Source organism: Watersipora subatra, chromosome 1 (genome assembly GCF_963576615.1).
Source record: "Watersipora subatra chromosome 1, tzWatSuba1.1, whole genome shotgun sequence".
NCBI classification, from domain to species: Eukaryota; Metazoa; Bryozoa; class Gymnolaemata; order Cheilostomatida; family Watersiporidae; genus Watersipora; species Watersipora subatra.
In genome coordinates this window covers 9,074,216-9,090,753 of record NC_088708.1, presented here as the reverse complement: position 1 = coordinate 9,090,753, position 16,538 = coordinate 9,074,216, and the positions used below count along the sequence as shown (strand labels likewise).

The window sequence follows — 16,538 nt, the reverse complement described above, 5'->3', positions numbered from 1 at the left end:
CGTCTAAGAAAGCTAGTTGGTTCGTCTTCCATTAGCGAGTCAAACCTTTTACTGTGTACCGAAAGGGAACGATTAGGATGTTCATAAGCAAATGTGTGTACATACGTCAAAGCCATATGCAACGAACGCTCAAACTCCTAAAAGAAAGTAGCTAGAACACGCTTTGACCAGATCAGGTAAAACGCCCAGATAAATTTATAAATAAATGAAATGTTAGATTGAAAGTTCTAAAATGTAAAAATGAATAACGCAACAAAATAAATCTTTTTTGGTAATTTTTATTATTCAGATGTAAAACAAATACTTTAGCTTGATTGAAGACTTACTGGTACATAGCAGAGAGCAAAGCATGGTATACGGTAGCAGTCTAGGTAAACTTGAAATGATGTGAGGTTTGGCAAAATCAGGCTAATAACGCAATTAGTGAAAAATATCTATTCGCATTACTGTGAGCCATCAGGGTCTCTTTGGTGTAGGCCTATCTATTAATTTAGCTGATTAGCATATGCTCTGTTTCAATATTTGATTTATTACAAATTTAGTGTAATATTCTTGGAATTGTTTTCTTGTAACTAGAAGACGTCAATACTGCCTCATTGGTTAGCTTACAAAAAATTGTATGATGTTTCATTTAATTTATGTAACCTAACCAGATCGATTGGGTTTAGATATGCGTATAACAAATATTCTGTAATGTTTGGTCACATTAAGACTGATCATTAGAAACAGCATAGACAATGTAATATGTATATATGTCAAGGGAACCATACCCCATAAAAACCATCACTTACCACCTACCAACTTAATAACGAGCACTACGGGTGTTCTTCCCTTACCTAAGCTATCACAGTACTTTACCTGCCTCACTGCTCATTCAATACTCTACGATAATTGCCCTAAATATCTCAGCTATAGCTTTCAAACCGTAAACCATGGTCACAAAACCAGGACCAGATTTAAATTACCTAGTGCCATAAACCACAACAAACTCGACAGTAACCTGCTAAATTCATTTAATAACCTCTGAACTCTTCCTCTGCAATCTTTAAAACAAAACTCAAACTACACCTACTATCCTCTGACCAATAATACCATTCACCATATAGCCTTACCTATTTTAACATTTTTATATTACACGTTGTTTTCATAACTAGAAATTTGTTGTCATAGATATGTATAACTATTTTCACAGAGCTTTTATTGGTCCACTTTTTGTTAAAGCAATACTCATATCAATCCTCAAGCTTGCATTTTACATATTTTATGCATTCAGTTCCAACATTATTATATTAGCTAGACTATTGACTAGTTATTTAGTTTAGACTGTAGTTTCTTTGCGTTCTTTTTTATCATTTTTGTTGTACACTGCATTTTAGTTAGTTTAGTTGCTGTGGTACCGTGTGGAAAACATATTGTAAAATATGACTATTGATTACCTCAATAAAGATTGCTCATATATAAGTGACCAGTCAAATTCAAATGAGCAATTTATAAGTGATCGATTTTAAATACATGTATGTCCAAAATAAACAAAAACATGATGTGGATTTGTAAAATTTTTTATCCTACTTTCTATCTTTCGCACCACTCTCTTGGTATATTTTGTAGGATTTGAACGTTTAAAAAAATTAGTTTTCTTGCTTTGTGGTAATTCATTAACCTCATTAGTAGAAATAAATTTATGGCAAGTAACATATTTTTATGACTAGTCCATTGGGCAGCTAAAAGAAGATTAGATTAATAATAGACCTTTTCCATGTTTTGAAGAACTCTGCACAAAGTTGATTTCAAGAGTAATACATTGACTAATTTTAGCCTCACAAGAAGTTCTTCTGTTAATCGGTAGCCTGTTATATGTGTTTTAAATAGCTTTCACAATGCCATATATGTAGTTGAGTTTATGCACTATGTGAGTGGGTTACATAGAGCTATAACCTTCACCGCATATGTCGTTCTATTTAACCCACTGTCACACTGCGAACAATCACAATCATAGATAGATAGGACAGAATAGTGATATTATAGTGTTTTTGAACCTTAGTATTTTCTGTGCCCCTCACTAATATCAACATTGACAAACTAACTCATAGTGTCATCTATTAATGTTCACTACGCTCTTACATGTACAATTATCAGTCAAAAGGAAAAATGTATCGGATAACGTTTGCAAACTGTTTACAATAAGTCTCAAATTAATATTTTTCTCGTGTGCTTAGCTAGTAAATAAATGACATGTTAAGAGCACCTGATTTTTTACATGGTAGCATTTCTAATATGTCAGGTTCCCATAATTCTCAATAAGACATCATAGGCTGAGTGTTGTCTAAGCCAACACTTCTTTTAATAATTTGTATCATAGACTGGGTGTTGTCTAAGCCCAACACTTTTTTTGATAGTTTGTATCATAGACTGGGTGTTGTCTAAGCCAACACTTTTTTTGATAATTTGTATCATAGACTGGGTGTTGTCTAAGCCAACACTTTTTTTCATAATTTGATAGGTGCGAAAGGAGTTAGTAGCTGCGAATACCAAACAAGTGTTATGGTACTTTTAAAAAGTTGGTGTCCAAATGGCTTCTAGAATATTATTGCTCACTTTATTCTCACGCTAGTTCTAATAAGATTAAGCTAGTAAAAGCACGGTTCAGGTAGTCATCTCTTTCATAGGAATAGTATTATAACTGCTTCCTGCTAAGGTTTGAGAAGGGAGGTAGACTTCATATCAGCTGTTTCTGTGTATGAAGATGAGATTTATTTTAATGACTCTACTGCCTTTTTTGACAGACCAGTGTATCACACTAGCTCTATTTAAGCCCATCAATAATTATCATAAAAAGATGTTGCAACTAACCTTTCGGTTTCACATGAAACTTCTCAGGTTTTATTCAGATAGTCCCTAGACAGAATGGCTCTTGCTTTTTCATATTCACTAGTACTATGATTTTATTTTATTGAGTTGTTCAGGATGTTTTGTATTATATATTATTAGTTATCTTACATTTCTGTTATATTGTATAGTTCTTGTATTAATTTCCATAATTCTTGATATACTCAGCGATTCAGTTTACATATTGGATCTAACTTGTATTCAGACATTGCTGCTATAAAATGATGTCATTAAGTGATGATTTAATAATGTGAAGAGTTTGTTGATGCTTGTTTTACCTCCGTAATACACTTCCTTCTCGTGCCTTATCTTTTTCAGTATGACTCGCAAATTGAAAAATTTCGTTAGAATTTGGACAGTATGATTGAAAGCTTAATCTTGGTTAATTCTGTTTACTGTTTTTAATATTTACTGTTTTTGTGTTTTTAAATAGCCTTGAAAAAATAAAATTTTATTACAGAATAGATTGAGGCACCTTTTTACGATTTTGGCAGATAGTAGTCAGCTTATTACTGTGATTGATAGGTAGCAGGTTATGGTGGTGAGTGGAAAGGTCTGACATAGACTCTGCAGCATAAAATAAGAAAAAGGATTAACTACATGTATGATCCATATTAGTTTGAAAAATCTACATTAAAAGAAGATAGAACAAATAGTAAATAAAGAAATTATTCTTGTTTTGACAAATGATTGAAATTATGGTTAGAAAACAGGATGATTCAGCGACAAGTACTTAAATCAGGTTCTGGTAGAGTTCTGGTAGAGTTCTGGTAGAGTTCTGGTAGAGTTCTGGTAGAGTTCTGGTAGAGTTCTGGCAGAGTTCTGGTAGAGTTTTGGTAGAGTTCTGGTAGAGTTCTGGTAGAACAGTTAAAAGAGTGTAAAAAGATTGCAAAGGCTCAAATAAAAACTGGGAGGCAGGCTTAGTAATTCTTGCATTTTTGTAGATGTTTACAGGGTGGCTTTTAAAAGCGATCATATGGTAAGGATAAAATGTTTGTTTAGAAAAGTGTAGCTTATCTGATTGAGAAGTTGAAAGCATGGAGGGCTAGTAGCGTCGATTAAGGAAGCTGTTGATTATGTTCAAGTTGACAAATATTTTAATTTTAACAAACGGTCCTGTTTGAGGTGACAGATATTTTAACAAATGGTCCTGTTTGAGGCGACAGATGTTTTACCAAACTGTTTTGTACATACGAATATGCTCCACCAGTTTGATTGCTGTATGAGTAGAAGCAACCTGCATTAGGTACAAGTTGTCTGAGCAAGATGGTATCACACCATCTTAATTTTGATGTGAAGCTGTAAAATTTTGTGGAAAGATTGTAATTTACAGAAAAATGGACTTTCAACAAATATTTTTAATCAAATTTTATAATTAGCTGATGGTAATCATTTAGCCTTGGATGTAAATTTGGTTTTACTAAAAAGGCTTATATGTTGCCACGTTAATGCTAGTTTTCAACTTACCTATACCACAGCATTATATATTTATTTATTAGTATTAGCTAAAGAGCTTTTGGTAATATTAAAAAAGTTTTTTCAAAATCTTTTCAATTTGGAATCTGAGCGCGATAAACTTGATTTGTTCATAGCTAGCCTATTTCAGGGAAGGCTAGCTGCAGTGAGGTGGGTATGTGATCCTAAACGCTCTTCATAATGGCATCCCGTCTGCTGTCATAAGAGAGACCAGAGGAAAATGGCAGTTGTAGTGAAAAGCAATTACCTCTCAGTCAGAGCATCACTTGTGGCAGCCTCAGGTGGAATCTTGTTTGGATACGACATGGGTAAGGGCTGCAAGTTAACTGCAAAGCATTGTAATCTTAAAGCTAAATGTGCTAGCATTTCACACAAGCACCAGGTGAGTCACACAGTGAGATGGAAGCTTTTTATTTTAGTTACTTTTATCGAATACTTACTGTAACAACGAAATTAAAATAAGTCAAAATGCTTATATTTTTAAGTGTGTATTATTAAAATTAAATAACAACTCATCTTTGGTTGGATTCTTGTTCTAGAAACTTCCATTGTATGGTTATATTTAGGTAGTTAGAGCGGTTCAGCCTCAAGGATGCTGGGATAGACATAGGCCACTCTCTGTATATTGGTACAGCAAGCAGGTCATTAGACTTTCAACCTCAGAAAGTGATATATCTCTTGCATGTTCTACTTTCTTTTTGATTTGGCTTATGAGCTACTAACTGTCTAGGCAAAATTAGCTGGTCTCATCATCAAGATACCCTTCTACCAAATTATTACCTTAGAATAAAGATGTCTGCCTATGCATTTATAGCATTAATATTCTAAGAAAATAAACTTGCAGGGTCCCTGCCCTTACACTGCGAGTATTATTTTACAGCGACCTGTGGGAGATTTGCTTGAATAATCACCTCTGGGAGGGAGAGCTCTGTGATTTGTTCAGTTATAGGTTGGTATACTTTTTCCTATTGCAGGTATCATATCAGGAGCACTATTGCAGCTGAGAACAAGGTTTAACATGACATGTCTGCAGGAGGAGCTGCTGGTGTCATGCGTTTTATTTGGAGCTTTGCTCTCTTCTCTTTTAGGAGGTAACTGAGTGTGCTATTAAACGCTAGCCCTTTCTTCTATCTTTTCTATCTGTCCGCAAACCAAATTTAGATATCTTGGCGAATCACATTCTAGACTTTTTACAACAACCGATATGACATGCTATGCCAATTAATTTGCATTGTTCTGTATAAGTGAAAAGCAAATTTTACGTGTAAATATGCTAGTGGCTACAACTTACAAAGAGATCACAATTCTTCTCGGCAAGGCTCGGTTAGCTACATCTAGTTGCAATCAGCTAGTTGTCGACCACTGCATCTTTGCTCTGTCAAATGATTATTGTGATTTTGTCCTCGATATTTGAAGGATCTGTGATAGATTGGATTGGGAGAAAGCTCACCATGATAGTCAACTGCGTGCTCTTTATAATTGGTGCTCTCATCTTGTCTATTGCCTACTCATTCACTTCTTTGGTGAGTTACAACTATTCACAGCTTAGGTACTCACTACTCACTTCCTTATTGGTAGCACTGACTTACTATCCGCTACTAGTCAAGGTACTCACTACTCACTTCGTTATTGGTAGCACTGGCTTTCTATCCGCTACTAGTCAAGATACTCACTACTCACTTCTTGATGGTAGTGCTGATTTTCTCTCCCCAACTGGTTAAGGAACCCATTATTCACTTATTGATAGTAGTGCTGATTTTCTCTTCATTTTGTGTTCAGCGGCTCGCTATCTGCTTTCCATCTCCTGTCACTTCATCTTTTTTGTCAGGTTATTCTCTATTCACTTATACTTTCTGATTGCTCAGCTTGAGGGAAATTAAGGTGTTCTATATTCATTTGTTGCGCTCGCAGATTCTTGAGGATGATTTTAACCTTATATCTCACCTCTAGCACTCTTGGCTGAACCTCTTGTAGATCATAGGGAGAGTGCTGCTCGGACTCGCTGTAGGCCTGTCTGCTGTGGCTGAGTGTGCGTATATCTCAGAAATCGCTAGTCCGGTATGTATGCTCCGCGCCGCTTCAAATTCCTCTTTGATAATTTTCAACCAAAATTGCTGTCTTTGTTTATCTTGCCATTGATGTAAGATTTTGCATACAGCTGCAGATTAGCATTAGTCAATGACTTTTACCTAGATAAGTCCAGAGTTAATGCATTATTTGTAGGAACACAGGGGCAAGCTTGTATCTCTTAATGAGGTTGCTATCGCTGTTGGCTTCCTTTTGGCTTATCTTGTTAACTACCTCTGTATATCAGTCAACAATGGATGGTACGTCTTCTCTCATCTTTTCTCACCTTTTGTATGGTTATATATATATATATATATATATATATATATATATATATATATATATATATAACTTGTTAGATGTAAGCTCGTGTCTGGCTCCAAGTTTAGCCGGAGTCATTTACTTTGAGAGGCCATCTTTATAATAAGCCATTGCCGGCCAAAGCCACTCTGGAAGTTGAAAAAAGATTGCATCATGCGGGAAATTCAGCTGAGCAGCCGGCACGTGACCATTTGTGCTAGTCGTTCACCTTTGATGATTTTACAATTGTTGTGTTTATACCTATTCTCTGTGTTTTATTGGCATCGTACTACTAAGGTCATATTGTATTATAACAGGCAACTTTAATGTAGTGATAAATTAATGTATGTACTTTAGTGTTGCATGATAAAACTATATCATTCGATGTGACGATATATTTCAGTGGATGATTTTATATTTGGTCAGTTTTCAAATCGATATATATATATCGAAGCCGATATTTTATCAAAATATCGGCTTGTTATTTTGCAAAACTAGAGTTGTCTAAGCTCTTTATTGTAAAGAGAGGACAACTTGGATTTTTAACATGTTAACCAATATCCATTCATATCGTCCAACCTTATATGTCGATAGAAGACAACTCCAATGTTCGATATTTTTAGCGATCAAATGTACATGCAAAGATATTGTGCAGAACTAATGTACATGTAATTAAAAAGTGGTGTATTCAGTTATGAACCTTGGATAGCAGGTGCCTTTATGTACTAAGGCATATCCAATGTATTTCTCCCTCTCTCCTTCTGTAGGGTATTCAAAGGATTTGTCTCCCTTTGCTTTCTTAGTACTTTTACACTCGTTTGTAGGAGAATTATGTTTGGACTCTCCGGATTGTTAGCACTATTCCAATGCGTGGCTCTCTTCTTTGTGCCCAAAACTCCTCGATTTCTTCTAGTCAAAGATGCACGTGATGAGGTCAAGTATCGGCATGTAATAGAACAGCCATTGGATTCACTCTTCTGGCTGTTACCAACCTGGTCATGTGTTGATTTAAAATGTTTATATGTATCCATATGATTTGTGTGGCACAAAAATCGAATTTTACTAATAAATTGTGAGTGTTTTCAGTTATTCAGTTGTGATTTAGGAATTTGTTTTTTAAGCTATTAGTTTTCTGTAGGTCATCTTTACAAAAACCATTCTTGTACATATGATGTACAGCTAGTATGCTATGTTCAGTGCTCAATATAGAGATAAACCATTCTTGTACATATGATGTACAGCTAGTATGCTATGTTCAGTGCTCAATATAGAGATAAACCATTCTTGTACATATGATGTACAGCTAGTATGCTATGTTCAGTGCTCAATATAGAGATAAACCATTATTGTACATATGATGTACAGCTAGTATGCTATGTTCAGTGCTTCATATAGAGCATGTCTGTTGTAGCCATAGCTGATATCATAATTGTCGTTATGCCTTTGTTACCAAAAACAGGTCAGCTTCAAGGGCTTGTCAATATATGTAGAAGTTGTGGCACATGGATTTCCACTTTGTTCATGTCTGAATATCCCTGTTATCTTTTCACTGCATTGTGGATGCGCCTAGATGGTAACTACTCGCCTCCAACAAAATAAATATATGGTTCACTCGATGCATTGTACCAAGTGTATTATTTTGTTATTAAATGTTCCCTGAGTATGAGCACAAATTTAACAGAGCGGTTGGAATTTTGTCACTAATCAACTCATAGCCAAGTGATTATAAAAACTGCTACGACACATTTTAGACATGTAAACTGAATTTTTGCCATTTCTAACTGTTACACTGAGAATGAATGCTGTATTTTTATAGATTTGATGGATGGTATTTTAGGCTCTCACTGTGCTAGCAAAGTTACGTGGAAGTCAAGCTGTTGCTAAAGCGGAGTTGTCTCGCATACAAAATAACATATCTGCAGAAAAGGTTCGTTATACAATTACAAAGACATGCAGTGTACTTGGCGCATTGCATTTTCAATTCTTCAATGGTGTATTATTATGCTAGGCTAGAGCCCCTGTTGTCATGGATTGCTAGAAATCTTTGGTTAGCTTTATACTATCAGTTTCATGTGTGTTAGTAAATTGTTTATTGTTGCTGTGTGCACGCCTATCGCTTTGCTATAGGGCCTCGGCTGGAGGAACATTTTCTCCTTAAAAAGTGGGATGCATTATCGGCTGATTATTGGACTCGGTTTAGTCGTTGCCCAACAGGTAGGTGCTAATAGCTCTCTTAATGTTTCACCTTTAGTTTGCATTTCATTCAGTCTGTAAGATTATCATACAAAGCTATAGATAAGCGGACTCAAGTTTATACAATGATAACAATAATAACAATATCTTTTTGCAGTTAGCAGATAATTATGATCATCATCAGACCGGATGTCTTGAGAAAATTGCTTCGGTACCTTCATTTATATCGTGTAACCTACACCGTTTGTTGCTTTCCGTTTATCAGACAAATCATGAAAAAACTGGGCACGCTTGGTATGCATGTCTATATTCTTATGTTTATCAGTTCGCCGGTGCCTGTTGATGTTGCATGCTGAATGTTGTTCTTCAGTTCTCAGGTCTGCCGAGTGTTTTATACTATTCTCCTCAGCTGCTCCAGCAGATGGGCTTCGAGTCAAATGAGTCCGCTACTTTAGCCTCTATCGGCGCTGGAGCTACTAAGGTGAGAACCTGCACCTGCTGTCATGTTTGGGCCTAGCTGTTAGCGATATGTGTCTGTCTCATATTGTGTATGACAGTCATGAGTAGGTCAAAGATAAATTATATATCGAGATGAATAAGTTGACATCTGGCATGGATAAGATTTGTAGCGGTTCCAGTGAGCAAGTTTCTGTGGTATGCTTTTAGGCTGTCGCTGTTGTTGCATCACTACTTCTTGTTGATAAAGTGGGGAGGAAAAAACTTCTTGTCACTGGCTGCATTGTCATGGCCATTTCTCTTTTTGTCATGGCTCAGCTCAACATGAACTCTCTCTTCACCGCCAGGTTAACAGTGTATTCTATGTTAATTGTCAGCGAATAAATGGAATGGTGGAAATATTGAAAAAAACAACATTTATATTGTGGCTCCAAGCTTTCAATTTTCTTTGTAACAGTGCACGATGCCAAAACATTTCTGGAGATGCTACAGGTGAAAGCCTGCATAGGAACTCTTCTCAGATTAGCCAATCATATTCTACCCCATCTAAGATAGCCTCTCTCATTTCAATGTTATGCTATGCAGCCGCCTACAGCTTAGGCTATGGTCCAGGTGAGTATCACCCTATAAATAAAGAGTTGTCTCGCCATTATCTTTCATTTGCTGGCCATGCTGAAATAGCTAATTAATATAAAATATGTTCTTGTGCGACTTTTGGTTTAGTTAGTGTTTGAGAAGCATACTCGATGCTTTTAGAATTTTTTTGTAATATGAGTATGTTTGACTACCCTTGGACACTTATGTATTCGCGTCATCTAACTTTCGCATTTTCGCGGCGTCATCCTCTCGCGAAAATTTCATGAGTGAAACTAAACTATCATAACGAACGAGCGAAAACGTGAAATTAAATAGCTTTGTTCATTGATATCCACAATAAAATCTTCATATTAGAAATGCAGGCAATTTTCGTCTGTGGTTGGGCTCAATGGGAAATTTCTGGTAAACTCATAGCTAATACACTGAGCAGCATGGCAAAGCAAATTAAGATGATATCAGTTTAGTCACCGAATTTGTAACTGATGAGGATGAAAGTCTGGTAGGTGAAGTCATAAAATTGAAGAGTAATTATTGTAGTGATGAATTTTATTACCAACCAAAAAAATATCAACCCTCACCAGGTCCAACCACATTATACAGTTATGGTTGTGAACAGACACATTAAAGACAGTGCTACTACTTTAATTATCTGTATAATCACGAAAATCGAAATATTGATTGGCTATAATGTCATCAACAACTAATTACCTGTTTTATGACTCGCGCGTGGGTAGTTAATGAACTCACAGAAAAATGTTCATTTTTAGATTAGAAATTCTCAAACAAAAGTTTGAAATTGCTTCGTTGTTTTAGGCTGATTTTATAGAGAAATCTTCGGACAACACAGTCAATTTCATAAAACTCTTAAAGACCGTGGGTTATGTGGTCAATGAATAATAAAATCAGGTTACCACGCAATTGCTGAGAAAGTCCAAAAATGCGTTTATGGCAGTGACCCCTAGAAAACGCATAAATGCGTTTATGGCAGTGAAAGGGTTATGCAGTTTTGGTTGTGAAGTTAGTTGTTACCTATCTATTTTCTTCTTCTTGGGATTCGAGTGCGAGGGACCTAGACGTCATTGATAGTCCAAGAAACAATTGACAGCAAGTGATCAAATTGAATTATCGATCTCACCCACACATTTCAACCTGCGGTTTACAAATACGAACTAGGCCCAAATTGAATTTTTTTCTTATTAGCAAACTGGACCTGAGGAATGTAATCTGTTTTTTCCACGGCATTTATTTTCACATCACTATATTTTCGCACTCATCAGAGCCGCGAAATTAAGTTGCAGCGAAATTTTACTCTGTGTGCTACTCACGAAACTAAATACTAGCGAAATAAAAGTGTCCTAGGGTAATATTAATTAAATTGAAGGAATGTCGCCTGTTTTCATTTCATGTTTGTGTATTATATTTTGTGCATTGCGTTTGCTCCAACAATGCTTCGGTCATTTGCACATGTGGAATAGAGGCATTCTAATAGATTAGACTACCTTATTTTCAAAAGAGCCGTTTTCTAGCACACCATGAAAGTGGAAAGGGGCTGGATAAGGCTGAAGATTGTCAGAATTTGCTGGATGTTAGGCTATGGGTGGCTGCTGCATTATTTTAGTTGGGTGAGACAATCGCAGCCACTGCAAGCTCTCATAGACACGCATGTCGACAGCTTCTTTTCTAGACATATAATGTATGTCAACAGCAGCTCTTCTAGACACGTCTGTCGACAGTTTCTGTTAATGTCTTGCAGTTACCTGGCTCCTCCTCAGTGAGATATTTCCATCAGCCGTCAAAGGAAGAGCAGTTGCATTCATAGGGGCTATTAACTGGTCCATTAACACTCTCGTCTCATTCACACTCCTAGATTACCTCGGTGAGTCATAGCTGTTCATTTATGTCCGGGTCAATGAGATCAGAGGTGGAACAGCTCATCTACTTCCCATGAAATTGGAAAGTCTACACAATATGTTAATCTTCTGTCACTATAATGCATCCGATCTGAGCCAGGAATGGTGGTAAATAACATGTAGCAGGAAATGTTTGTAAGCACATATCTGGAAAGCGTGTCCTTTGTAAAAAGACAACTACAATTAATGTTTACATTGGGTGGATGATGTGGATTTGGAATTGTGCGCTCGTGTGATAAGTATTTCACTGGACATTCGCGTGTTGCGGATTAACGAGGGCACTTTGTTAAAAACGGTTAGGAATTTTACGCCAAAGCTCAGAGTGACCTACTGGCACTCCTGTCTCGCTTAGCAGCTCGCTCACGAAATAGCAGGCTCAAGTGTGGAAAATGTTTAAAGTGGAATAGCTTACGCATCATTCGCAAGTGCCGTTTCCATCATTTGTAAGCAGGAAACAATATTTTGTAAAACTTTGCGAGTAACCAAACTTGCTTGATTTGCTGTTTCTATCTTGCGAATTAACAATGTCATGGATACAGTAATTATAATTACATCGTTTAGTATTTGTTTTTATTTTCTGATCCAAGTGCTTCTTCGAGTCTGCCTTTAGCAATCAACGTGCGTGAAAACATACGCGATAGGAAACACTAATTTTTTCGGTATATTGCTCTCTTTCTCTTACTTTACTAAAAGGCACTGAACATTAATAGTAGGCTTTAGGTACTTTCATATACTTTTATCAGTATTAGGCACCTTTTATATACACATATTCAAAGATCACAGCAGAAAATAATGAAGATAAGTGGCTGTGTTGTGATACTAGTTTAGATTCATCTCCACATGCATTGTTACACAGCTTTTTTACAACAGAAGCACTATGCGATGAAAAACTTAAACAAATGCAGCTGTCAGTGGAATAAACTGTGGTGTATGTTGCCGATGTTAAGGTTGGAAGAGTCAAATAGCCATTGTGACTTGGAAGGTAAACAAGTCAGTTTCACTATCGTTTCTCGCATTTCACGTTCTCACTAACATGTCCCAGCAGTTGTATACACTGACATGTCCCAGCAGTTGTATTCACTGATATGTCCCAGCAGTTGTATTCACTGACATGTCCCAGCAGTTGTATTCACTGGCATGTCCCAGTAACTGTATTCACTGACATGTCCCAGTAACTGTATTCACTGACATGTCCCAGTAACTGTATTCACTGACATGTCCCAGTAACTGTATTCACTGACATGTCCCAGTAACTGTATTCACTGACATGTCCCAGTAACTGTATTCACTGACATGTCCCAGTAACTGTATTCACTGACATGTCCCAGTAACTGTATTCACTGACATGACCCAGTATCCGTATTTCTACCAAGCAGGCCTGAAGCTTCTACAAAAAACCACAATTTTAATCATATATTTCTAGTTCAAGGCATTTCAGTTTGTCTGCCCACTTTTAGTGGCTGTATTAATATGACAGCAACATATGACAGTGTTACATGACCGTAATATTTAATGATATCATATGATATTGGTGTATGACAGTATTACATGACAATAATGTTTGACAATACTATATGACAAGATTACATCTAGTCATATAGTATTGTCATATGGTAATATTTCCGTGTTATATGACACTGATTATTGTGACAGCATTGTGAAACAGCATTGCATGCCAGCAATATATGACAATATCAGTATATATAGTGTGCAGTATAGTATACCAATGAATATACTCAGCTTGTTTTTTGCCGACTACTTAGTGTTTCCTGATAGACTTTAAACCTAACACTCCAGAGTCGTGCCTTTAATGAAAACGATTATATCGTTAGTCCTAGAGAAAGGTTACACTATCTGTGAAAATCAGTGTCTTGTATGCAGCATTCATTTATTCCTTGTTTTCACACTCATTTCTTCAACTTCTTTGCCTTCTTTTTCTCCTGATTTCTTTGTATTTCTCTCTTTGCGTTTTCCCGATCCACTTATTTTTTCTCGCTTCTGTCTAGCCCGATTTTGATCTCATTTGCTTGCCTACTTCCTTTCTCAACTCTTCAATCTTTCCTACTAATCTTCTCATTACACTCATTTTGTTTATGAAAACATACACCTGCTTGTATGTGCTACTTTCTGTAAATGCAGAAGAGCTATTCATGTTCCTCATTACCATTTTCGGTTTAGATGCATATCAGTAATCTCATATTTTTAGACAGTGTCGGTATCTCAGGCGTATTTATTACTTATGGAGTAGCCTGTCTTCTAGGCATACTGTTTATTCTACTTATTGTTCCTGAGACTAGAGGACAAAATCTCGAAGAAATAAACCACTTGCTCAACACGATGTAAGTTTATCGGTTGTTTTTACTGCCATATCTCAATCAGACAATGTTACCAGTCGTCCCTTCTATGCTTGACTTAACTTGAATGGCTGTTGATATGTAAGCGAATACCATAATTGTATGAATTATTGGATAGTGAAACAGGATTATTACATATGAATGTTTGTAAAGTTTCAAGTGAGATTTAATGCCCTTTGATTAGGTTTTATCTTGTAAGCGTAGCATTCAGCTTTGTACTCTGTCATTGCATCGAATGATATGCTGTTCTTGTAGGTCCTTGGTAACAGAAATAAAAAAATGTGCTGGATTGAGCTGCTGCCAGGGTTTGCAGAGGAGTACTAGCTATAGACCATTGGTCAGTGGAGAGATTCCTCTCGACTCTCTGACTACCCTTAACTGTGAGAGTATCAGCAGTGACACGGCTGATGAACACGTGAGCACCTTCTTACATATACATTGTAGATCAACAGCCTGGCGCTCATGCCTCTCATTAGCTAGAAAATGGATTTCTTGGGAAATGTGTTGCAAAATTCATTATATAAGTTATATACATTATATTCACTCATATTTTGCATTTAAATTTTTGCTGAGAAGCCAGCGAGTCATGTGTCCTCCTTTGGTTATTAATCTACTGATTGGTGCCGTGAAAAATGAATGATTTCAAGTACATGTTAGGTTATTGTTACTCCTTGTATTTGTACTTTCACTATAGTCTATTTGGTCTGTCCAGTCATGTGACCTTTGCTGCCCGATCTGGTCACAGACCATTCATCATTTTTTCTACCTTTCAGAAAATGTTAAGGTAATGGGTATGAGCTGTCAGCTGTCAGTGTGTGGTGATTGGTTGAATCAAGAGTGTGTTGAGCTGCTTAGCCTCTATCTTATCATCCCAGCCTTATCCTTGGAATCCTCTAAGCTCACTCAGATATTGTTATCATAGAATCAATTTTTGTTTCAACTGTATTTAAATGCAAATAATGTTGATATCATATAATTTAGACATTACAATCTCGATGGAGCTATTAGGTATGCATGAGGAGCAGATTTAGTTGGTCGGTTGGTGTATCGATTCACTTCCTCGAAGTCTTAAGTTCTGTCATGTCAGGAAGGGTGTCTAGTCTCGTCTCTGATGGTGATTATACAAACCTTACATTTGTAAAATGCTGCGAAATGATTAGGCTTTGTGATGCAATATTTGTACTACATGTAATTATGGCAGGTTGTTTGCCAAAGAATTGTATTCTGCTAGCAGCAAATGAAGAGGTGATGAATCAGCACTTTAGTTCCTGTGAAAAGATCGTTTAAAATGTCTGTCACTCTGTTCATTTTGTATTTATATATCATTAATTACTCTGTTTAACGTCTTAATGGCTATTGTAATCAATTACATTTAAAAATGTCCTTCAATAGGATTGCTCAATGAAGCCTAAACCTTTTCTTGGTGACTTTGCTTTAGTGCAGAGATAATATCTTTAAGAATTCTCATCGCCTAGCCCCTGGCGAAATGGACTTATTTGCATCCAAGTTGAATGTGGATGAGTTGTTTCATGTCTACTCCTACGTGTAGCACTGAGCATGCTTCTGCAGTTTCCACCATTCCTTCCTACTCCCTCTTCTCTCATTCTACTTGCTTTTTATGTTGATCACAGCTCAAGCCGCTTGCAATCTGTATGCACATATGCAGACCGCGTATGACACTCACCCGCTGACACGTGTCATTCCTGTAACTAATCGCTGTCCTGATTGGTGCAACCTATTTGTCTCAAAAGTTCAAAACAAGTCTGGTTTCTTAACATTCTCCGCTATTCTGTGTACTTTTTTTTTTAATTGTTATTCGTAGAGCTTCACCATATTTATGACTATTTGTAGTACCCCGATGAGATCGTCAAGACATAGCCATGACCCTTCTATTTATTATGTCGGAGCAAATGTTTAATATTTCCTACCATATTGCTCATAAACATTTTTTCATAGACACTCGTCTATTTTGTTGAGCTCTTCAAGTAACTTAGAGTTTGGTTATACAGCTGATATATTTTTATACATGTTAGACACAATGTACTTTTACACTCACTAGCTACATGTATTCAATTGTTATTCTTCTCATCCTTAACATCACCAAAAAATAAAGAATCGGAGCAGTTACAATAAAAGCCTTATTTTGGCATTCAGCTGTTTAGGACTAGCAATCAGGCAATGTAGGTCCTAAGTGTGATCAGTTATAGACACTGTTTACTCTTCACAGGGAATGATTTGACTAACTCGTAAAACTTAAAAGTTAACAATAAAATGTATGACATCACTGCAGCATCTAAAG

The 16,538-nt window shown here is 36.4% G+C and overlaps 1 protein-coding gene across 2 annotated transcripts; it reads left to right on the top strand.

The window, feature by feature from the left end:
• The first annotated feature begins 41 nt into the window (after positions 1-41).
• LOC137405958 (solute carrier family 2, facilitated glucose transporter member 12-like) lies at positions 42-16,522 on the top strand. 2 transcript variants are annotated; one of them, XM_068092445.1, is made up of 16 exons: positions 42-176; positions 4,493-4,670; positions 5,337-5,453; positions 5,779-5,885; positions 6,337-6,420; positions 6,586-6,689; positions 7,554-7,662; positions 8,567-8,656; positions 8,857-8,943; positions 9,293-9,403; positions 9,589-9,725; positions 9,836-9,990; positions 11,729-11,851; positions 14,092-14,224; positions 14,495-14,654; positions 16,091-16,522. In XM_068092445.1, exons 2-16 carry the CDS (start codon positions 4,583-4,585, stop codon positions 16,115-16,117), a joined length of 1,632 nt encoding a protein of 543 aa, XP_067948546.1. In that variant the 5' UTR covers positions 42-176; positions 4,493-4,582; the 3' UTR covers positions 16,118-16,522. The 2 variants fall into 2 exon arrangements, with proteins under 2 accessions (XP_067948546.1, XP_067948554.1); XM_068092453.1 differs by lacking the exon at positions 16,091-16,522 and adding an exon at positions 15,013-15,212.
• Positions 16,523-16,538: the final 16 nt, after the last annotated feature.